A 23,727-nucleotide genomic window follows, 5' to 3' on the forward strand; every position below is an offset into this window, starting at 1 on the left:
GGACAAGAGGAACAAAAATCACTGAGGAGTGAGCAACGTTGGGAGAGTTAAAAATAATACTCTCTATTATTAAAAAATTTCCATATCCATCCTACATAAAACTCAAAATACTATTCAAAATATTACCTGTGCTAAAAGCATCTGATATGATCTACTGATCCAATGATATCACTTTTCAAAGTCAATGACAATTATTAAGATGCTTCACAATGAGCTTTGGATCAGACACGGTTTTCACTTGCTGTATTATAGATTAAGACCAAAATAAGGAAGATCACTGAATTGTATCCAGAGAGAAAATGGATGTGAAACCCAGAATCTGAACCTAAATCTGCAGCTAATATGAACACTTTTTCTGAAGTAAGAGAATCGACACATCATTCTGCATTCTGCTCCATTTAGAGCAGAAACAGAAGAGCAGAGGATGGATTTAAAATAATAGTCACTTCTCATTTTGCATAATTACTTAATGCAGTGCAACTATATGATTTAACATCCAAATCAAATTTCCAAGCAGAATGAGGATCAAGTTAATGACAGGCTCGGTAGGTCAGCAATTCTGGAGCTGGAAGCTAGGATGTCCAAGCCAGTCAGGAAAGAAAAGAAGTCTTCTATCAGCAAGATGAAAAAAACATGCACACAGAAGAGACAAACTCAAATCAGACTCAAATACAACACAGGCAAGAAACAGCTCTTCTGTTGCAAAGGACTTTCACATCTCAAGTGGAACTTCCAAAACAGCACTCTCTTCGAACAGTGTATAGCTTAAGATTAGATACAGAAAAAGTTATTATTGCAGAAACCTTTTATATCTATTTGAAGTCAACAAAAGTTCAGCAGCTGTGGATTCTGACCCTACAAGCACAGTTTGAGTGAGGAAAGAGCCTCCTCTGGGCACATACCAGTAAAAGTTTCAGTACATGGGTTGATTCCTGCAAGTCTCTTTGAAGTTCCAAAGTCTGAAATCTTTAACACTCCACTGTACGTGTTGATAAGCACGTTATCACCCTGAGGAACAGAACATTCGGAGCAATTATTTTTCTCTGCTGATTCTTCATCTAAGACTTCTTGCATAGCCTGTTTCTACAATGCACTCGTAACAATTACTTCCTAAGGCTCTTCAGAGGGGAGATGAGAGAGGAATCAATAGTGTTCCTGCCTTATGTAATCCCATTATCAGAAACTTTATCTCAAAGTGAACTTCCCCTACTACAGAAATTCAGTTGACAAATACTAAGAGAGTGAAAAACCCTTTCTTCATTTTTTTTTCCCTTTTTTTTTTTTTTTTTTAAAGGGAGCTTTTTCATCTGCCGTCTCTTTGGAAAAGAATCTGCTAATATCTCATCCATAATCATCTTCACTTCTAATAAGCTTTTATGAAAGTTTGACCACGTAATTGAAAACAGAAATTAAAATATCCACTTTATCACGTCTCAAGTAGCTACATATCAGTTCTTCTAAAATAAAAACAATGTCTTTTGTTGGTGCAAATTCAAGTCCACAACAGTTCAGTTATTAATCCACACTTCAGAACAGCAGAGAGGGTATGTGACAATAAAGAACTTTCAGGAAAAAAGTTTTTAAATTACAGGACAAATAAATGGTTATGCAGTTACATAACACTATCAGACTTAAAGTCCCTGCAAATTCTTACCTTTATGTCTCGATGCACTATTTGATTATCATGGAGGTATTTTAATCCTTCAAGAATCTGCTTGGTGTAAAAGCCAATTGTCTGCTCGTTATTTTTTAGCGGTCCCCATTTTGATCGTAGAAGAGCAGAAAGGCTGCCTATAATTTTGGAAAGGAAAAAAGTGAGAGTAAAAGTCTAATTAAATTCTGCCTTCTCCCCCAAAGGAAAAAAAAAAAGAAGTAATAAATATCAATCCCAAACCAAGTGTTGGCACCTCTACTATAACCAAAGGCCTCTCCAGGAGAATGCCTACTTGCATGATAACTGGCTTGAGTAATTAAAAAGAGCGTCTCAGTATCTCCACTGGCCTTAGCTGCAGCAGAGCAGCATGTGCTTCCTCAAGCAGGCAGATCAGAACCCACTGAAATAATGTGCTCACATCTCTCCTATGCCTGGAGAGTACTTGCCCCAGAGGAATGTTGTAAAAGAGTGGTGGATGTGCACATGCATGTCTTTGTACATACACCAAATCCACCGTTTCTTGAGAAGTGGGATTTTTCTTGTGTCTGGCTGCTGCGAGTTCTTTGGTCTCAAACAGAAGCAACAATCATCACCCTCCATTTTCTGTCTCAGATACCCAGGGAGGGCTCAGGCATCTGAGGCTTGCTACGGCCTTTCCAGTAGGATATAACCACAGGTCACCTCACCTGTAGCTAAAAGGAGCCCACCTGCCATAGCAATGATCTGTAGCACATCCTATCTAAATACTGAATTAGAGGACTCAAAGCATTTTGAAGACACAGTTTTCCCCATTAATTTAGGAAAGAGATATTAAAAAATATTACATTTGCATGAAATATATCTGGTTGCAGTACTACAAGTTTTTATACTTTTAAAATATTAAAAAACCCCAAACCAACCAACTGCCACACCCGTCTCCCCTACAACTTACCTCCTGGCACCTGTTCCATGAATATCTTAATGAAGCCATTCTCACTAAGAGAACCTAAATACTGGACAATGTTCTTATGTTTGAGATGCTTATGTAAAGCTATTTCTTCATGCAGAGGCTGGGAGTACCTGCAAAGAAAAGTAGCAGTGTATTCAATATTGACCTTAGGGAAGAAAGTCTTGTGTTTACTGCAGTAGCTGAAGTAGCCTCTATTTTAGGTCCCATGAAACACATTTACACTGAAAATGACCATGTTAGATGCATTCAGCAACAGCGGTTGTGACCACCACATACAAAAAAAAAGTAATATATACATAACATATATAAAATATATATAATATCGCGTATTCATACACACAAAATGTTGTAAGTGTACATAGATGGAGTGAGTAAAACAAAGGTTGTGGAAGTGAACTCCTCTCCAGCCTAACTCAAAGAAAATAAACAGTTGGGCAAGCAGTTGGATTCAAACCAGTGCCAAATTGAACTAGTAATTCAGAAAGTTACTGTGGAATTAAAATCAATAATGAAAACAAATCACCATTAAAAGTAGGAGTCTTATTTGAAAGCACGAGTGCATACCTATCAGAGTAAGAAACCAGGAAACATTTCACAGGGAGATATTCAGAAGAACTGATCAAAACAATTTCATCAAATGTAATTTAGTCCAAGGTAAAATATTTTTCGGAGATGTAAACTTTTCAGCTGCCTTTTTGCTAAGAAGGTTTCTGGAGTCCAGATCCTTCCCTGGTGTGGAACACCACCAGAGCTCAGCAGCTGATAAGCTCTGAGTTTGGGCCGGCCCAAACACTGCTCTTCTAACCAGGAGTGAGCTAGGAGCAGGTCAGCTGCCAGGTTTGCATATTGTCTGGCAAAATGTAGACAATGTGCCAAGAATCTGGTGGATGTTTTCACTAAAGCACTAGCATCTGCAGTCAGACTTTCAGGGTAGCTGACACAGATGAAGGACACAGACCTTCTTCTATCAGTCCAGATGTGAGAAGGAGCTGCAGAGTCTTGAGCAAGCAGAAGACATATTCAGATGCTTATACTGAGGGAGAACTGAACGTAACTGCAAACTCAACCTTGCAGCTACTTGCCACCAAAAGGAACAGTTTTACTGACATCTTCACCAGGTTACTCTCAGCACAGACTTTACACCAACACTGGTACATTCTCATCCCCCAATGAACTAGCAGAAAGCTTTTATTTTATTTATTGGGGTGTGAGGGAATAGCTTCCTGCTGCCTCAGATACAGGAGTTTGCTGTCCCTGGACCCAGCGGGGTGTCAGTGTCAGGAATACAATCAAAGCGCAAATGCAACGGAAATTTTTAGGGGAAAAGTACCTGTGAGGTCCCCTCCCTTTTGGGCTCACCCTATCAACAGCACCAAGTTACAAGTGGAGACTCAACTCAAAAAAAAAACCAAACACACACCACACACACCACCACAAAAAAACCAAAACCCCACCACAATAAACCAAAAAACCCCAAACAAAAACAAACTGAAAAGAATAAAAGTGGCCATCTGAAAAATCCCTCTGGAAAACAACTGCTGCAGAAAACAAGGAAAGCAAAGTATTTGGTTAATGAAAGGTGTGAACATGCAGCTCCAAGTCTATTTACTAAAAACTTGTTTGAGTTTTGGCTTGCCTCTCCGCGCATGACTTCAAAGATTCTGACTACACTGTTAGTCATTCAGAAATGAAAATCAGATATTATATTCCTGAGTTCTACTAATGGGATATTCATTCAAAGCAGCAACAGTAAGGCCATTATAATTCTTCCCTCTGCACAGTTAATTGCATCTTGAGCAACTAAAATAATTTAGCAAATAAAGCCATAAGAAAATTCTCCAGTGGGATGAAGCATTTGTTAATTTAGACCTTAGTCATTAGAAGATTTCAAATGGTATAAAGAAAGAAAAACTCTAAATCCTAGAAAGCTAAATCTTATTACCTACCTAATATGATTTTACTTTAACTTGAAAGTTGATATGGCCACTGGTACTATTTTGTAGTACTGGAAATGCATTTGAGGGCAACAGCACTGCAGGAATGTTTCCTTTTCTTTCAGAATGTCTCCATAATCTAACATTTCCTGACAATTAAGTAAGTTATTCAGTATTTTATATTTAGCATACAGTAGTATAAAAAACTCACTGCTTTTTGTACAGAAATCATTGCATTTCTAGCCATGTTCTGACTCAGAACTTACTTAATTCTTACAAATCCAAAATATGGTCATTTCTACTTTGGAAGCAGTAAGAATTCACTTCAGAGACTAACCCTTTTCTTTCTATAGATTTCTTTCAAAGTACTAAAAGATCAGGTTATAATTAATCAGAAATAAAATAAGAAATTTTAATACTTGAAATTTGTCCTGGAAGCCTGTAAATATTCTTGAAAGTCTACATGAAAGACTAAGAGCTTCTTAATGACCTCTTTTCCAGTATGCTTTACACATTGAACCTGAAACCTTTTCTGTTGAAAATTCTTTAAAAATGTTTATTAGAGAAGAAAAATGTGGTTGGTTTCCCCTCCATCCCCCTCTTCCTTTTAAAGTATTTAATGCTCTGTTCAGGCTATCTTTCTATTAACCACAGTTGTTACAGACAACCTTCTTAGCATATACAAAACTTGCAACTCTGCTTTTGAGCCAAGAGGTTGTTTTACATAATGAGGCCATACTTTCTGAGAAATTATAACACGTCTTGAAGTTAAATTTACAGTAACAATATAGCGGATGGCAAGGATTCCCTTTTCCATAATCTAAGTTCTAGTATCTTTAAAATATGAGTAGGGAAAAATTATTAGACCACACATGTATCCATATTGAACGGCCAATATATACATTAATTCAAAAAGATTTAGTAGGATTCATTTTTAAACATCAATGAAAAGAACAACTAAGTGAGGACAGAATAACCAAAGGAAGGTCCACAAGAGAGACCCATGAAAAAGAAACTGAGCTAGGACACGGGGTGGCATTACCGACCTGCCAGCCTGGAAATTATGCAAAGAAAACTTTTAAAAGAGTTATCACAGTGTCCTGTCAACATCTAGGCTCCAATACAATTTAAATAACAGTATTTGATGCAGGATAGGTTGTAGAGAACAATGGTCCTTTTCCACAAACAGTGGTTTACTCCAGGGACATCCATTCTAGATATAAGTGAGAGAAATAACAGCCATTGTGGTGGGTTAGAACAGACTCTTGTATCTGTTTTGAATACTGGCACTCTCTTTAAGATGACTGCTCTGCAGGGATGGGTAAAACCAGATTCCTTCCTGATATTAGTTGTAGATTGAACACTGCACAAACAAGGATACAGCTATTTCCTTCTGTGGAGGAAATGCAGTATGCCAAAATATGGCAAATCCTGCTGAAGGACAAGCTATCCATTAGATCATAGTAGTAAACCAAAAAAGCCAAATGGGTAAAAGTAGACAAGAAACTTGGAAATATGGATTCCATTCCTGATTGAAATGATGGGCAAAAATTCACTAGTTGGTACACTCAGTATTTTACCTACATGCATGTAGTATGCAATTCTTCCTACTACCCAAGAGGTATTCTGTCTTCATCAGATCTTCCTTCTTAAAAATTATTTGTTTAACCATTGGGCAAGGAGGGATTTATCTTTCTGTTACCAACCATGGCAATGACTATTTCCTGCTTTTTAAAATTTTCCTGAACATGAGCCTGAGTTACAGTCTTTGATAATGTTTCACAGTCTGTCTGAGAGGTACTTTTTAAAGATCCAGGCCCTCAAGTCGCTTGTTAAGAAGCAGCTTGTACAACACTTGACTGAAAAAATCAAAGGCTAATGTAGAATTTAAGAATAACTTGACAGTTTAATACAGTCAGTTTCATTTGAAAAAATATCTTTATACTTGCTATCACTTTTATCACAGTATCTGTGGAAAACTAGGTATTCAAAATAGGATATACTGCAAGTCTCCAGATATACAAGTACAAAGGACATCAAGTGTCTGCTCTTTACATGGCAATCTTTATAAGTGAGTGAGAGCAATATATATATATATAAAGAAACTCTGCTTTAAAAAAATGGGGACAAAAATATAATTCCATGTGATTTATTCTAATGTCAAAGGGCTTCATAATAAATGATGCACAAACAGGAAAGGAAAATGCCTTTATCAGCAATTCAGGGTTTTAAAGGACACCACATATCATGAATTTCAATAATTCTTTTACAAGGACTTGCCTAAGCAGACAGGGCTGATCACTAGGTGTTCAAGTGAGATTTTGTAATTCGGCAATATTTATTTTGCAAAGAAAAAATATTATGAAGTACTAGTACCAAAACCAGTAAACATCTAAAGTCTCAGTTGTGATTATAATTTATACTGCAACTTGGAAACGTCTGATCATAACAATAGGAAACACTGTTATATACCACAGACAGGTAACGTGTGGGTAGCTTTGTAGAAGAGGTACTCCCTGATCAGAAAACTGGTTGATCACATTACTGGTGAAATTATGTAATGCATAAAATTTGGAATCAGCCACAGTTACTATACCTGCTGTCTCTCTCTGGAATTTCTTTAATAGCAATTCTGACTTGATTGCTCAGATCTCGTCCTGCATATACAATGCCGTAAGTTCCTTTCCCCAGAATAACTCGCTCACCATTTTCATCATATTCATAATCATACTGCAAAGCAAACAACAATGTGAAATCAACAACGTGAAATGAAACAGAGGGATAAGATTTATTCCATCTGACACTGTGCTCAGAACCAAGGCACTTAGGGTGCTAGTTGTTTTCTGCAGGCCATGGAGAAAGAAAGAAAAACACTTCAAGAAGACAATTTGGATACCGTGCAGAGATGCCTACATTTCTCCATTGGCTGTACAGGAAGCACTGGCTTCTAAGGTATCCATTGCAGGTAAGTGCATAACGCTATGCCGTTCCATGCAGTTATTATACAATTGTCTGTCTTCCTCAACAGCATCTGCAATTTGCTGGCAGCTGCTGTAGAGACGAGAGAAGATGACAGAGGGCACTCTGCACCCAGCAGAGAACTCCGGCTCCTACACAGACAGCACGCAAGGCAGGATGCACTTAATTTGCTCCAAATGCTCTCCTGACCTGACCACATCTTCCAAAAACAGCACAACCTCAATTTGGTCAGTGTCAGGTCAGCCAGCAGAGCATGCCAACAGAGGTTAGTCAGGAGTGCAGTGTATTAAGTGTAGTTTCAGCTGAATTTGAATTTCCAAGAGTTTAAGGCCAGTCAGGGAATGGTCATTAGATAGATTATCCGATCTGTCCTCTTGTGTAACACAGACATGTAATTTCACATGCTCACTCCCACACTAAGCCCAGTAGCTTATGCCTAGATAAAGTATTTTTTCTTTGCTTCCAAATAAAGACTGCTATCTTTTTAATAGAAGAGAGAATCTACTACTACTTTTAGTACTTTGTTTCAACAATTAATTATCTTCATGGTAAAGTCATGCCTCTCAATTCAAATTTCTGTGGTGTCACTGTATTTCATTATGTTTTTCTTCAATAGATTAAAGAGACCATTAGCACATAGTAATTTTCCATGTAAAAATACTTACCCACTGCTTTTCTTTTTGCTAAAATAAACAAATTAGGCACCCTGAGGTTCTCATTACGGGCTATTTTTCTATCCCACAAGTTACTCTAGTGGTTTCTCTTTGTCTCATCTCCAATTTCAGATGTATTATAAAATGCTAACATCAAAACTGGGACAGAGGACTGTCTGTATTCATTATCCTACCTGACACTCTCAGTTAGTTCTGGGTGTCTCTGGAGCTTTGGGACACCAGATTTTCATGTGGTAGGGCACAGGCTTTGATATTCTGTGCTGTTCCCTGCCACCTAAAAGAAAGCCTGAACACCCCAAGTACTGCATTGCACCCAATGGCCCTGTACTCAGTTCTCAACTATGTGTACGCTCAGACAGAAACCCAAGGTAAGAACACAGCAGGTACTGGCATACACTGGCAAGCCATAACCAGACTAAGAGGGGTGGCAGCAGCAGGAGGGCATCCTAAGCTTCAGCATGAGTTAGTGATCTGAGGGTATACACAGGCCCCCCAGCAGCACCAACATCATCTGATGTGAGCTTGCTGTTCACAGCCATGCTTGCCTACAGATGGCAACCAGCAAGGACAAGCCTTACCCTGCCACTGTCACATCCTAAGTTGTTATGCAGATGACCTGCCAATAATGTCAGCATACACAATTCCAGTGATGCATGAAACAGACAGACACTCTTTAAATTTTAAAGAGATGCTAATGCTGCCAGGCTGCGATTACACTCTGAAGTAACTGTTACAAGAGTTGTTCTGTAATAAGCATGACTGAAGAAATCTAAAGTACCTTCTCAAGTGAGTATGCTAACTGAAATAGGAGAGATACAGCTATGCTGCTATAAAAAACTACATGAGGACCATTAAAAAGAATCATTAATTTATAAACAGTAGACAATAAAATTTTGTAAACAATAACTTGTCTAACTTCTTCCAAAGAAGGGATGAGTAATTTACTCCCTTCAGTGAAATCCAACACTAGAAGCCCCAAATTCTTGGTATGCTGGGGAAGAAAAAAAATAAAGAAGTAAAAATACCTCTAGAGAGTCTCCATCACATTCTCCTTCCTCTGTAGTCTTCCCTATTTCTTCAGTGATACTGTTCACCATGTCAAAAAACCTGTTAAAAGGGGGGGGAAAAAAAAAAGGCAAAAGCACACTTGAGACTGTAAGGACAAAGATAATGCTTCTCACTGAAGTAATGAATAAATGAAGCTGCGGCCTTTTTTAGCACAAAAAGACATGAAATTTCCTCCAGGAATGCCTTCTGGATCAATTCAAGACCACAACCCTCAAGCTTATGGAGCAGAGATACAGCTTGGAGAAACTGAGCTACCCCTAATTTTGCGCAACAAACCCTTGCCAAGTTTCCTCTAGGGATACTGGTACAATCTTATTTATGTAAACATGATGTTAATGTAAAGGAAATGAAGCAGGCTTTATCATAGTCATAAATAAAATTTTAGTTACAGTGAAACAAATCTTGACTAGATCTTGTTGTTACCCCAAATGTTCCCATTTAAAATTTAGGATGCTTTGTCACATTCAGGGCAACAAACACTTGTAATAAGGCTTAATATGATGACTCTGAGAAAAATAATCCCAAAGTGTGTAAAAGCAAAAATGTAATCATATTTGCTTCTCATGTTTATCTGAGCCTGCACTTTGACTCTTCAAACCTCATAGATGTCCAGGGTATGGCAGAACTAAGCTTTCACATGAAAGATGGTGATCACTGAGGGTGCTTCAACCAGCTTCCACCATAGTTCTGAAACAGTCATTCCCTGTTGTGTATGCAGACACCATCTACCCCATCACAGGTCTTATTTTTTGTCTGAAATAACAACAGTGACACACCTTCTGCAATGAAGTTCTGTGCAGAAATAGATTTGAAAGTCATCCGAGTTGTGCAGCACGTACAGGAAACAGCACCGTTCTTCAAACTTCGAAATGCTGAAAGAACAGCCAAGCGGAACATGTTATTGGAAAGATGCATTTGGACTTTTATCGGCTGTCAGACCATACAGATCAGCCCATTTAATAAGGGAAAGCACCAGATTAAACCTAAGTAAACATAGTTTTTCCTTATTGTAAAACTACACTCTTGTATCCTCCGAAGTTCACATTCTGCTGTTTCCTATCATCCAGCTTGCCCACTAGTCCATACATTGTCCAAGAAGGAATAGAAGCAAAGAAGTTCATCGGATTATTTCCATTGACTTGAGTAATTTTTGTCTTCAGTGCATTTAGGTAAGGCCCTTAATTTCTACTTCTGCAACCAGGATGAAACATCCTTTCAGGGTGACATCAGAAACCTGGACTTCAAACTCAAATCATGAGTTCCTCCCACTTTAGAAATCAACTGCAGCTCAATCCTAAACACAAACTTTCTGCTTGGTTCCTTGTGAATTCGTACATGACGGTATGCTGGAAAAACATTTTCACGCTAAGTCAGCATCAAAAAATGGGGCACATTACTTTACCAGTCTTGCCCAACCATATCTTTCTTCAGTTTTGGTTTTGTCTGCTATAACAGAACAAAGATAACGAAGAAATACATATGCCATTTTCTTATGGATGCACAGATGTCTCCACAGAGGAGGTGCAAACTCTGGTACAGTTGCCATTACTGTGCTCCTTACAGCAAATATTAAACTTTATTTGAAACAGCTCTTTCTGCAACTTGGTTGTTGAGTGCCAGGTGTCGAGCTGGCAAATACTTGTCATTTTCAACCTTTAATAGGTGTCTAAGGTTGTCTGATCCTTGCTTCCTTTTATGATTCCTCTACTGTAGAGTCCTGTAACTTTTGATAAACAAATGGATCTTTAGACAACCTGGGGGCTGCCCTTCAAAAAGCTACTTATGAGAATAGCAAGCTTCATTATAAGAATATTTGTCTTTAGGTGTGGTGATGGATTTATTTTTATGTTAGGAAAAACTTGTAAGTGCTAAGTAATGTATGGATCTGGGAAGACAGCCACTGTCTCCAATATATAAACTAACTTTTAATTCAAGTGTTTTCAAGCATAAAGGTAAACTCTCCAGATATGGAGTAACTGATATTAACAGAATTACTCATGTATTTCAGGTTTAATGTGAGTTTAAACGCTTCACTGATTAAACTGTCAGTTTAAACCTGATGCGCACAGAAGTCACTATCACAGCAGTGAATTAAAGGGTAAGAATGTGGAGTGCACACAGAGGGCAGGCAAATTCATAAATATCTAAGGCCTTTAAGTGAGTATTTATATTGCTTACACATTGCTTTCCTGCCGGGGGTGGGGCGGGGGGGAAGATGTTAAAGTGAAAAAAGGAAGATTAAAAAAAATAAAGAGAGAGACAAGATAATTTGCTCAGGAAATGCCTCATTCTGACAGTTCCTAAGTGCACCCACCAACTTTTACAGCAGCAGAATTGGGGCTGAATTTGCAAGACTCAGAAGACAAACAGGGAAGCACGATGCAGCATGGCCTCGTGCCCAGCTCACGTGTGTCCAGAACTCCCCTTAGTTCAGGAGAAATACTGCAAATGCTGTAGCTGCTGCTTTCTAACACTTCCGGATGAAGCAGCAGATAAAACAGTTGAGCACTGGCAGCAACCACAGAAAAGCAGCTTTGTGGAACTTTTGTCTGTTTTCTAGAAGTGTAGCAGTACAGACACCTCTCATTGCCATAATTAAGCAGTCTGACGAGATTCCAAGCTCCAAGAACTTGGAATGGAAGATGAACATCCTTGTCAATTCTTAAGCTACCAAGAAAACTGGATGCAGATCTGAATCCAACTTTTTCACCGTTTCTAACACCACATTCATCAGCATGACCTCTGAGGCACTCTCCCACAGAAACAACACAAGGAGCAGTTATTTCACAATGCAGGGCTTGTCCCAAACACTGAGAAAAAGCCAACTTGTAGTCTAGCAACTTCAGTCTGCTACTTTATTTTTTAATTTTTAAATTGGAAAAAATAAGATGTTCTCTTCTCGCTCATGTGATGTCAGCTCTGCAGAGCACTAAGGACTTTTCTGGATAACCTAAGATGCAAAGCATCCTGGGGTAGCAGCCATGTTCCAAAAGCTCTAATGAAGCCCTTAAAGATTAACCCTACTTTTTTAGCTGATTTAATATTAAACATTTCTGTTTAAGAGGTCAAGAAGGTATATGGCAAAACCAGAGTTATTTACATTGGCACACAAACCACTAATCAATAAGTTTGTTAAGCTAAACCCAATTACCATGACTCCCTGCACACAGAGTGAGATTTAGCACTGTGCTGCTCAGAGAACTCCATCTACTTGCCAAGTCCCTTTACAGCTCTTGAGAGCCAAACTCTTATTCATGAAATAAGACGCCAATTACACTGGCTGATATGCAGCACACAGAAGTAGTGACCCCTCAGCCACTTCCTTGAAGTATTTACGAAAAACGTTTGCCATTTCAATGCTAGATGTCTCTTCAGACCTGCTGTCTCCCTATGTAATGCAGTAAATATTTATGGAGACCTTTATTGAAAAAGCCTCCAAGATGTACAAAGACTTGCCTTGTACATTAATAAGTGAGAGGGGAAGGAAGAGAAAAAAGGACAATAAATAAATACTTTTTCCTTTTTTAGCAGCACACAAAAACATACTGTAACCAAAACCCAAACCAGACTGAACTAAGCATATCATTTCAATTTTTGCCTAAAATAAGCTGAATCCCACAGGACTGAATTGCTGTGCCTATTGATAGTTTGTTTTTTAAAGTTACTTTTTGGAAAGAAAAAGAATCGTCCATCTGTGCAAAAATGTACTGCAGACATAGCAACAGCTTTGTGTATGGAACAGTTATTATTAGAACAGAGCAATGACTATAAAAAAAATTGTAAGATTTCTGGCCTTTTTTTTTTTTTTTCCTAAATTACACTATAAGCAAACACCAATGTGGAAAGTTGCAGGATGCCAAAGTATAGATAAATCCTAGGGAGAAAAGAGACCAAGATGAAGAATTGATACAAAGAGGTCACAGCAGTGGTAAACACTATTTTCTTAGTATCAGAAGACACAAATTGCAAGGCTGGACCCTGCCAAAAAGGATGCATGCTATGTTCAACCTGGGCTAGCAGAGCGGACCCACTAGCTCAAATTCAGCTGTTCTCTACTGACAATATGCACACAATCCGGACTAAACCCCCTCACCCCCAGAGAAGAATTCTCCCTAGGAGAAGTCTCCTTTATAGACAAAATACATTTTTCTGAAGTCAAGCAAATAGATGGCGAAGTCCCATCCCAAAGGGGAAAGCATGCTAAAGAAAGATGGCCTTGAACATGTAACATCTTCTAATTCAGTCAAGCCAGTCTTGCATGTGTCCTGTCATCCTATGCTTTATTAATCCATGTTTATCTACTCCACCATGAATAATCTTCAGGAGGTTTGGGATTTTTGTGTGGTTTTTGTTTTGGTGGTGTTTCGTTGTTGTTGTGGGTTTTGTGGCTGTTCCCCCACCTTTCTTCTTCTTCTATTGACTCCCTTTTCTGTTCTCTCCAACAATCTTCAACCCTTCACTTCATGGTCTATCCACCACCTTGCATTGACAGACTCTTCTCCTTATAGGCCTTCTCTAAATCAGTTTTGCTGCTGTACCCATGAACAGAAGCAAAATTAAACCCAAATATATGCACTCACGTCAAACCTCTACAACAGGTAAGCAATTAGGATACTGCAAGACACCCCAGTCTTTCCAGTTCCTCATATCCTCCTGCTCTGCATCTGCATGTTACTTCTGTGCACCAAGCAGCTCCTGGCTGTGACAGAACTCAGGTAAAATGGCACAAAACTTTGGCAGTTATCTTAATTCAGTCTCAATGAGCATAAAGTGACTACCAACTTTTTGAAAATATTAGTTCGTTAAATTAATGAGCTATGTTTGCAAACTTTTACATAATACAACTGGTCTTTTCTGAATCTGGAATAAGCCTCCTGGGGCTTCACTTAGAGCAGGGCACTCATGAAAGTACCTGCAATATTATGCTCCAGTTCTGTGCCTGTTACTCTACCAAGGTCCACAGCATCAGCTTAATACTACAGTTATTCAATTACTTTTCTCATTTCAAAATATGAAAATAAAAAGTCTTACCTTACTCCCCTAATAGAAGCAGCACTGAAATTCCATTCATGGATACCTTTCTGTAACACACAGAAGAAAATAAACAAACAGTTCCTTTTTATGAACAAAGCACCCGTATGCATATCTTCTAGCCTGAAACTCAAGAGATGAAAAGAGAACAACTGGAATTATAAACAGCCTATTACCTTTTAACAGGTTTGGGGTTTTTTAGTGGTGGTGCAGGTTGGTTGTTTGTGGGGTTTTTTTCTTTGGTTTCTTTGTTTGTTGTTTGTTTGGTTTTTTAACCCCAAAACAATGCAACAGAAGCTCTAGATAAAAGTTTTCCTTTGTTTGTTTCTTCACTACTTACTCTGCAAACATGATATACTATTTTAGAAAGCATGCAAAACAGCAGGTTAGGAGGGCTGCCAGTTGAGCCTGGTCTGGGTGCTGAACTTGGGGGTCACACGTGACCCGCTGGAAAGTGAGGGGAAAAAAACTCCACCTCTGAAAATAACACAAGCCTGCCCTGCAGGCTCAGTGCCCTGGTGTGTGGGAAGACCAGGCAGATAGAGCTCCGCACGGGAAGTCTGACTCCAGAAAGCAAAGCAGGAAATTCTTGGAAAGTAAGAGGAATTGCTCAGGGAAGAAGCAAATCTGAAGGCCAAGTGTCCAAAGAGACAGAAAGGAGATTATTACCCTCAGAATCCAGATGACAGCAGTTAAAGTACTGAAACCCCCAAGAGCTGCTGGAGTAATAAGGCTGGAAAGAAAGAAAGAAGCTGCTCTATGAAAACACAAAGGGCCAGGCCTCACTTATTTTCAGATCTTTAAAATTTACATCTGTCACATTCAGCAGAACTGAGTTCTCTCTGTAGACAGTCATATTACTCTATGTTTATATTCTATCACAATAAAACTTTACTGTAGGAAACAGAAGCCTTTTGTATCTTCTCATGAAAACATTCTCCTTTCAGGAGAAGGTGGAACTATGCCACCCCGAAGTCCTAGCAACCTTGGGATCCCGCCACAATAAGCAACATATTTGAAGAAATCCTGCTTTCTAGAGCTGAATTTTATTTGGCATTTTAGTGACCCGAGCAATTAAAAGGCACATTTCTTGCTGAGAGATAAATTTATAGCATAAGGGCATAGTGTCAAATACAAGCATAATCAAATGTACTCCAAAAGACGACATGAAAATGTGCAGCTTATAAAACATTTAATGAATAGTGAAATATACAGAAGTCAGAACAGATACACTGCCAGAATAGTTGCACAATGTGCAGCAAATAACAGAGGAAATTATTCTCCCAGCTAAAACAGCTTGCTTTAAGGCTTCTTACATCAATTTTCTCCTCCTCTGTAATTCTTTCCTTCCTGTTCAAATCACAGTAAAGATTGTGATGCTAATACAAAATGCCTAACACAACATACCAAAAACACAAGTAAACATCTCTCTTGAAGCACAAGCTTCACACTATTATAATTGTGAAGAACAAAGCGGTAATTCCAGTATCTCTTCGATGTTAAATGGGGAGAAGGGTTTCCCCACTGGGGAACACAGACAGAAGAACAGTCTGATATTAAGACAAGGTGGGATTGCATCTTGGAGGTAGCAACTAACGCTAGTACAAAGTGTTTGTGAAACTGTTTGAGTTGCCTGGCTCTCTTGCATGGAGAAATATCCCCAACTCAATGCCTCTGCTAATAAGGAAGGTGTATCTGCACTGTCTTTTACTCCTCCCTCCGTATACAAATTCTGCCACTTTCCAATTTTCCATGCTTGAAAACTTTCTTCAGAGCTTAGCTATTGGTACTTGTCCAATTCCCACCATTGGGAATAATCTAAAATATAAATAAGTTAAAATATACGTCCTGACAGGCAGAAATACTCAAGAAGCATAACAAGAAGCCCAAGTAATCTGGGTTTTACCTGGCACCTATACGCAACTAATCTCTCACAGATTCATACATCTTTTATGTACCACATGATGTTCTCTGACAATGAAATAATATAACAGTTATGTCCCTCACGATCTTGCCAAGTTTTGAATACATTGGAGTAAACATATCAGGCATGCTATCCAAATTCAGCATCTGTTCTTTGGTTAGGCAAAAAAACCACCAACCACTCAAAAGAAAACTCAAAACGGGTTCAGAAGCCAACATGAAACAGAGACAGGCTGTTCTATTTCAAACTTGCAAACAACACTCTTGCATTCCTGTAACCCCACACGACAGGGGCTGCTAAAATTAAGGAACTGCAAGGCAAAAGTAACATGCATTCTACAAAATATAATGCTATCTGATTTCTATAGGCATTTGTTTATGTTAAACTTAATATTTATGCCTTCAATAATACCAAGATGTGCTGCTAAAAAAGCCACAGAAAAGGAAGAAGCCAAATTCTTTATCCTGGTATTGACTGTCATTTGCCTATTTATTACAAATCTGCTTGTTGCAGGCTTCACTGAGTTCCAGTTAGGACTTTAAATGGAAATTCATATTCTTTGTGCATGAAACAAAGTTCATACACTTCATAACTCACAATTCTTATTCTTAGAGCACTGATTGAATTTTGGAAAACAAGTAGAACCATTAATTTATGAGCCAAAATGAACTGAAATCTGAAGTGTGAGCTGGTAAACCCTTGACAGACCTATGGCAGGTAGCCTGAAACTGGATAGTTGAAGCAGTTTCCAAACCCAGCTGTCTAACCTGTCCTTGCAGTCAGGATACATGATCTTTGCTTGTTAATCAGCCCCTAAAATGCCTGTTTTCAGACTAGTAAGGATCAAAGCAAGACTCTTCCTCTTTGCTGTGCACTGATAGATAATACATCAATTTCCTTCATAAAATCTCTTATCAAAGGCAAACATAGTCAGTGTTTAATACTGACTAGTATTCAGACAGAGCCTGATCACTTTATGTGAAGGATTATATTGCAAGAATGTCTGCGACAAAGGTGAACAGGACTCAGTAGTCCAGAAAATTCCTTCTAGTCCTATGTTCGTTCTTATACTATGGATAAGCCACTTAACAGAAGGGAAAAGTATCATTTGGGAGGTGAACTACATCCACACACAAAAATGCCTACAAAAAAAAGCATGTACAAATAGCTTCTAAATAGACTAAGTTCTGAATATAGAAATACTTTCAGAACAGATATTTTACAACAGCAAGGTTTACTTTTTAGTACTGACAAATCATTATTTACTGTGTGACAAATGTTGGTTTTGTTCAAGAATTGCGTACATTTATTTTTTATATTATTCTCTGATGCTGAGCCTACTTGGAAAAACATCAGTCAGAATAAACCAGAAATAAACAGAAATTCATTAGTCTAGGCAAACATTTCAGCTTGTACTCTAAATATGCTATTTTAGCCACTGCCCATTTACATTTTCTCATGAACGCACAAGAAAAATCCTAAGCAGTATGGCCACACTTATTCTGCACGCAAAAATGTTGCTCCTTTAACAGACTACAAGTATGAAGGCTGAAGGCTGGATTACCTGAAAAATAGGTCTTCACTGTCCTATACTGCAGGCAAACAAAATGCTGCCAGGGAGGAATGAACAGTGCTAGTTCTTACAAATTACATCATCTCCAGCATTGTGCCTCCAGCTGACTCAGCCTCCATTCACTCTTCATATACTTCCCCCACATTTCCATGCTCCCATCCTTCTCCAAGGTTCTGCAATGTCCTCCCTGTCCTCTTATCAACATTTTGCTTCCCAAGCATCCCAGAATGCAATAAGCATTCCAGGTTTTGCTCTCCCCTTGCATGTCCAGATTTTCTAAGCTCCTTTCCAAAGAGGTCTGGCTATCTCACATCTTGACATATGGACCTCCCAGCTTTTCCAGTCTCTAGACCTCCTGAGCATCTACCTATTCTGCCAAACGCTGCTTTGGCTTTTCATTGATTCTGCTCTTATTTTAAAGACACCAATCTCTATCACTTTAATATTAAAGGAGTATTTACCACAGCTGACAAGCAATACTGCAAGTACAGGAAGAAGATAGTTCTGTTTGTATAAGTAACTTCATGCCACATTATTTGTATGATGACAGTACATGGTAAATTACTTATAAAGTCTTAAGCAACAGACTTCTGTATGTTCTACACTGGTTTAAAACAACCTGAAAGAAGATGCAAGTTATTTAAAAAAAAAAAGAAAACATGGCAACATATGTCCACAGCATCTTCCTGTGCATTACTAGAACACTTTTCTCCTTTGAAGAATCTATCATTAGATGCACCTGTTTACATGTTATATGCCTTCTGTATCATGCATACTTTTAAATTGTGGAAAAAGTTACTACAGACAACATCATGGTATACCTTGTCATCAGGCAGCACATGCCAGATAGATACAGTCTTCTCCTCAGCTTCACTGTTGATGGAGAGATACGAGGGCTGATAGATTTTTGTTGGTTCTAATATTAAAACCTTGTTTAAAAAAAAGAAAAAAAAAGAGTTAGTACAAAATATGTAGAACTTTAAAAAGTATTAAATGTGTTAAACTATTTCTATACTCATACTATAGCAGAAAAAAAACCAAGGGTAAACAGAATGCAAGGTAAAATTGTAGGTACTGGGCTAGTTTAGCATAGTTTAAGGAAACTTAAGATAAAAAAACAAAGCAAATTTTCATTTAGCTTTTTATGTAAGGCTATTGTGTGTCACTCAGAATTTTCCAAATTATTTCTCTGACAACTATCAGATTTTGAAATCTTTCTGTCACAATTAATCCTCTTGCAATGCCATTCAAGAATGTCCATCTCCCACGTGAACATGATTCATGGTATAGCTCTATCATATTTTGGTAGAAGTGCATTTGAGTAAATCAGAAAAACCTAGAGCTAGACAGAACTGCTTTTGATTTAGACCACTGTGAACTGTAGCAACCAGATCAAATTATTTGCTCAAAAGGAACAAGCGCCACTGCAAGAGGCTGACAGCTAAAGATTATAGAAGATTTCCTGGAATAAGTGAAACAAAACAAAGAAACATCATGTAAAAGAGGCAAGATGCAATGCAGCAAGATTTAGTCTAACATAAGCACTTAGTAAATGAAGCCAGCCACCCTGATGTTTTAAAAATGTTCTGCCAGAACAACTTCCAGATTTTAAAGCTTCCAGAAATGCTTTAAAAGAAATGCTTTAAAGAAAAAAGTCAAAGTCTGGCTATTTGAAAAAATGTGGCTTCTCATAGTTATTTATTTTACGTTTTCAGTGGTTAACATCTGATGTCTAAAACACCAAATCTATATTGTCTGTGTTGAAGGTATTCTCATTCTTCAGAATGTCAAGTATTGTTATTAATTCAATAAAAAGCTACTCTCTTCCACTGCAGCATCGATAGGAAGATTTCTGACCCTCAGAGATTTGCTAATGTTTATAAAATGGGACTAAGTTATAGATGGTTAACAAGCTGATAATCCTCCTTTTTTCTGCACTTCCCTGTCCTAATAGAAATTCCAATCACACACCATCTCCAAAATATCCAAGATACAGAATTTCTCACTTGAAAATTTTTGGAGTTCAAAAAATTGCAGTAGGAAATGATGACTGACTGGGGCAACTTGGTGTACATCTATAAAAAAAAAATACATAAACATCTAAGCAGACAGTCTTGGAAAGAGTCACAGGCTTAGAGTCAAATCTAAGCCATGTCGCCTCCTACAGAGTCAATGAACACACGGATACCCTGGAAAAAGTGCAAAGCCAAGTTCTGAAAAGTACCTAGTCATTTAACCCTGTAGATTATGACCAGTGGGATTTCAAATGTGTCACTTGGCATCTCCAGACACTTATGTCTAAATCTGTCTAAATGTCTAATGATGTCTAAAATCTGGTTTAGACCACTTCATAAATTGGGGTCTTTAGCCTATGGCAAGTTACCCCACACACTGTGTCATTTCGTCCTCTAATGGCCAAAAAGAGGTTGACGACACTGATGCTACCACATAAGAGAGCAACTGACAGCCAAGCGAGTGCCGATGGACAGTGAAGTCCTTAAGTTCAAGCTCCAAGAACAATTCAAAACCAGGAAATCTGCAAGAAATTTCTTTTAGGATAAATTATTTGCAAGAATCTGAGAGAAGGGAGGGTAAAGAAAGTTACTGTGTTCCACTTTGTGGACTTGTTCCAGGGTGTGATTTTCCTTCTGAATATGCACAAACAGAAGTTTTGTAGTATAAGAGGTCATGCATGTCTCTCTGCAACAACATAGTAGTTTCCTGTACAACACAGTCAAACTGTGCAGTCACTTTTGGCTCATGTTATCACAATGATCAGTTTCAATTAGTCTCTTAATATTAATAAAAATCCAAACCATTTGACTTGGAAAATTTTAGAACTTAGAGCACATTTAAAGTATCTAATTGCACCACTTAATCAGAAAAAAAAAATTTAAAAAAACCAAAAAAAGCCCCAAAACAAAACTAAAAAGAATACGGCCTTGTCTTTTACAAAAAAAAAAAAGACCCAGAGCATTCAAAATATTTTTTGCTTTCCTGCAGAACTTTACACCTATTCTCCTTGGAGAAGGGGAACCAGACACCCTAGAGAGGCTCATGTTGCTTTCACTTTATTGCCTCAAGCTGTTGCTGTTCAACACTAGAATCTTCCTTATGGTTTATTATCCCATCTACACATGCAAGCCAAAAGAACTGGCCCAAACAACCAGTATGCACTTCATGGATCTGGGAGGCAATGACAACTGCTATTTAAGGAGGGAGAAGAAAAAAAAAAAAAAGCAGCACGCTGTATTTGCTAGTGGCCAGCTAAAAGGAATACCCCAGACATTACTTCCCGTATATACATATAGCTAATATATACAGGGAACAAAGATCTTTTTACAGTATACTTTCAGGACATCATACAACACCAGAATATCTCATGAAAAAATTCAGCACAGTATTTGTCGAAGAAATCAGAAAAGTATGTACATACTTATAGTGCAACGTTGTTGAAATACATTGTCTAGTAGCTGGAACAACAGATTTTTGACTGCTTAGGCTGATTTTTAACCTCTAACAGAGTGCAGGCTTAGTTGGCAGCAGAATATATGAAGTCCGCTGAGCTAGAAAGAGCCTAAATTCAATATCTTTTCTTCAAAACACAATGTAGTTAATACAATGCCACCTGGAATACACTGCAAATGTTTGCTTTAGAAGGATACCTATCAGTAGCAAACACTAAATAGCAGAGCTCTATCTTGACTTCTTTCGTCATTACTTTCATATGGAATACACTGTGCAATCCCACTGTAGCCATATGCAATCAGTTAAAACCAATCTAATATGCAGGCCCAATAAACTCCTTTCTGGACAAGCAGTTTATTGTCTGGCAACCTAAAAACAAGCAATGTTTTGTGTTTATTTCCTTGATGCCACCATTTATTAAACGAAACACCACCAACAAAACAATCACTTACTGGGAATCGAACTACAGACACATCTGTCTTTGTGGCTTCAACAAGGAAGTCCATCCAGAAGTCCACAAGTTCCTGTTTGGCCGTATGTTGTTCTAGAGTCAGCTTCTTAAAATGCTGATATATCAAAATAGTCTCTACAATAGACTTCAGGTACCTGTGATCATCCAAGCACACACAGAGTAAATTTCACACAGTTTGTAAATAGTAATGTCTCTATCTTTAATCACAATGAAAGCATTCACCATTGCAACAGCACGGCAGCAGGTAAAATTTTGGTTCTCTAGGGCTGCTTTTAATAATGGCAATTCCCCATTTAGAACTGCTATATTAGTAATCTGAAATACAAATGAGTTCTGGGACACTCCTTCCTGCATATATTCCTGCTCCCATATACTGTCTCCTATCCTAAACCATGAAAGCTTCATGAAATAGCTCAATCCTCTACCTATGGACGAAACTGAGCTCACGTCAACCTTGTTTCAGTAGTGACCAACCTCAAATAAAAACCCAGGTGAAAAGTCCACTAGTTTAACTTTCTACACCGTTCTGCCTTCTGTGTTGTATCTGCATTGGCAATTGCTTAACAGAGATTTCTAAAACGTGACACTTTTGCAATTGATTACCCTACAAATACGATAACAGCTACGCTAAGCAGCCTGTTGGCATTGCCAGGGAAAGGACAGCAGCGGTGCTGAATGTCTCCCCTAAATGCAGCTCATCCCTCTCTCTGCTGTTCTGCTTTCTGGTGCTGATTTACGGGGCTTCTCGTAACAGTGCTTTCTGTTGGCATTTTTTTAAAAAAAAAAAGTCGTAAAGATAATCTCATGCAAATTTTATGAAAACTACAGCAACGAGATATATAATACATTCTTAAAGAGGATTTATCACAGCTATCACTTTATTGTAATTAGACTATTCCTGGAAACTTTGTTTCCAGGCTTATGACAAGAAGGTATAATGTAAACTCTCAGAGCCTTTTAGGAACAGTTCCATAGCTGTGCATTTTCCAAACATCCTTCTTAGGCCATGGGGATATCTGGCTTAAGGTACTGTATTTACTTCCTTTGGCATCAAGTGGGCTCTGCTGAACAGCAGGTAACAGACTGGGAAGAACTTGCTCACTGGAGAAGTCCTTCCTGAAGCACAAATGAGTGTGCTCTATTTTCAAAGTCCACAGACTTAAACCCCAAATGCGCCGGTACATAAAATCCTGAGAACCAGGCATTCATAAACTCCAGAAAACTCTACAATGAGACTTCCAGAGAATGCTATCCAGCTTCTCAGTAAAACATGCACATAGTAAAAATGGAAAACTTTGTAGATAAATATGCTGTAAACAGCATTTATAAAATGTTTGGTAAGAAAACTGGATTTCTTAATTTTGACAGTTTCCTATCTTATGTCAATATAGAAGTTGAGCATTTCCATATACTAGCACATATACATACATTCTCCTCTGATCAGCTTTTGGAGACACTTTCTGTGTATTGTTGTCCTTTTATAAAGGCTAGACTGTGACATATGCACTCTTTCAGTTGGCAGAGTGACAACTTTTTCAGTCAGAAAAAAGCCTCGGTTCTCCCCAGCTAACAGGATCCCAGCCCTTGATAAGTAGGTGACTGGTCCTTACTTGCTGGCTATATCCAAAGCAGAACAGGTGCTGGGAGCTCACTGTCACAGTCCACATCTCCTGGCCTTTGCATGACAGGTGTTGTGTCTACAGGGCTGCCTTTAATGCTATACTTACAACCTTTCTTGTAATTGGACTTTAATCTACATTCTTCTCAACCATAATGAAAGTCAACTTGCACCACTCAGCCCACTCATGTTCAAGTTCCTAAAACAGCTGGTATGTGCAATAACTACCATAGTATTCCAAGTTACATCCATGCCTCTCTAGCCAAGCTGTCTGCATTCCCAAAAACCTTCAGACAGTTATGGCTATACCCACATAGAATCATTTTGGTTGGTAAAGACGTTTAAGATCACAGAGTCCAATCATTAACCTAACACTGCCAAGA

General features: G+C 38.3%; 1 protein-coding gene across 1 annotated transcript in view; it reads right to left on the reverse strand.

Moving 5' to 3' along the window:
* MAP3K5 (mitogen-activated protein kinase kinase kinase 5) overlaps positions 1–23,727 on the reverse strand; it is a 105,529-nt gene that overhangs the window by 19,744 nt on the left and 62,058 nt on the right. The window contains 9 exon segments of the mRNA XM_065631237.1: positions 903–1,008; positions 1,655–1,791; positions 2,586–2,713; positions 7,134–7,267; positions 9,216–9,297; positions 10,035–10,130; positions 14,290–14,339; positions 18,608–18,715; positions 21,707–21,860. Coding sequence (XP_065487309.1) covers positions 903–1,008; positions 1,655–1,791; positions 2,586–2,713; positions 7,134–7,267; positions 9,216–9,297; positions 10,035–10,130; positions 14,290–14,339; positions 18,608–18,715; positions 21,707–21,860 — 995 coding nt within the window.

Source organism: Caloenas nicobarica, chromosome 3, assembly GCF_036013445.1.
Source record: "Caloenas nicobarica isolate bCalNic1 chromosome 3, bCalNic1.hap1, whole genome shotgun sequence".
NCBI lineage: Eukaryota > Metazoa > Chordata > Aves > Columbiformes > Columbidae > Caloenas > Caloenas nicobarica.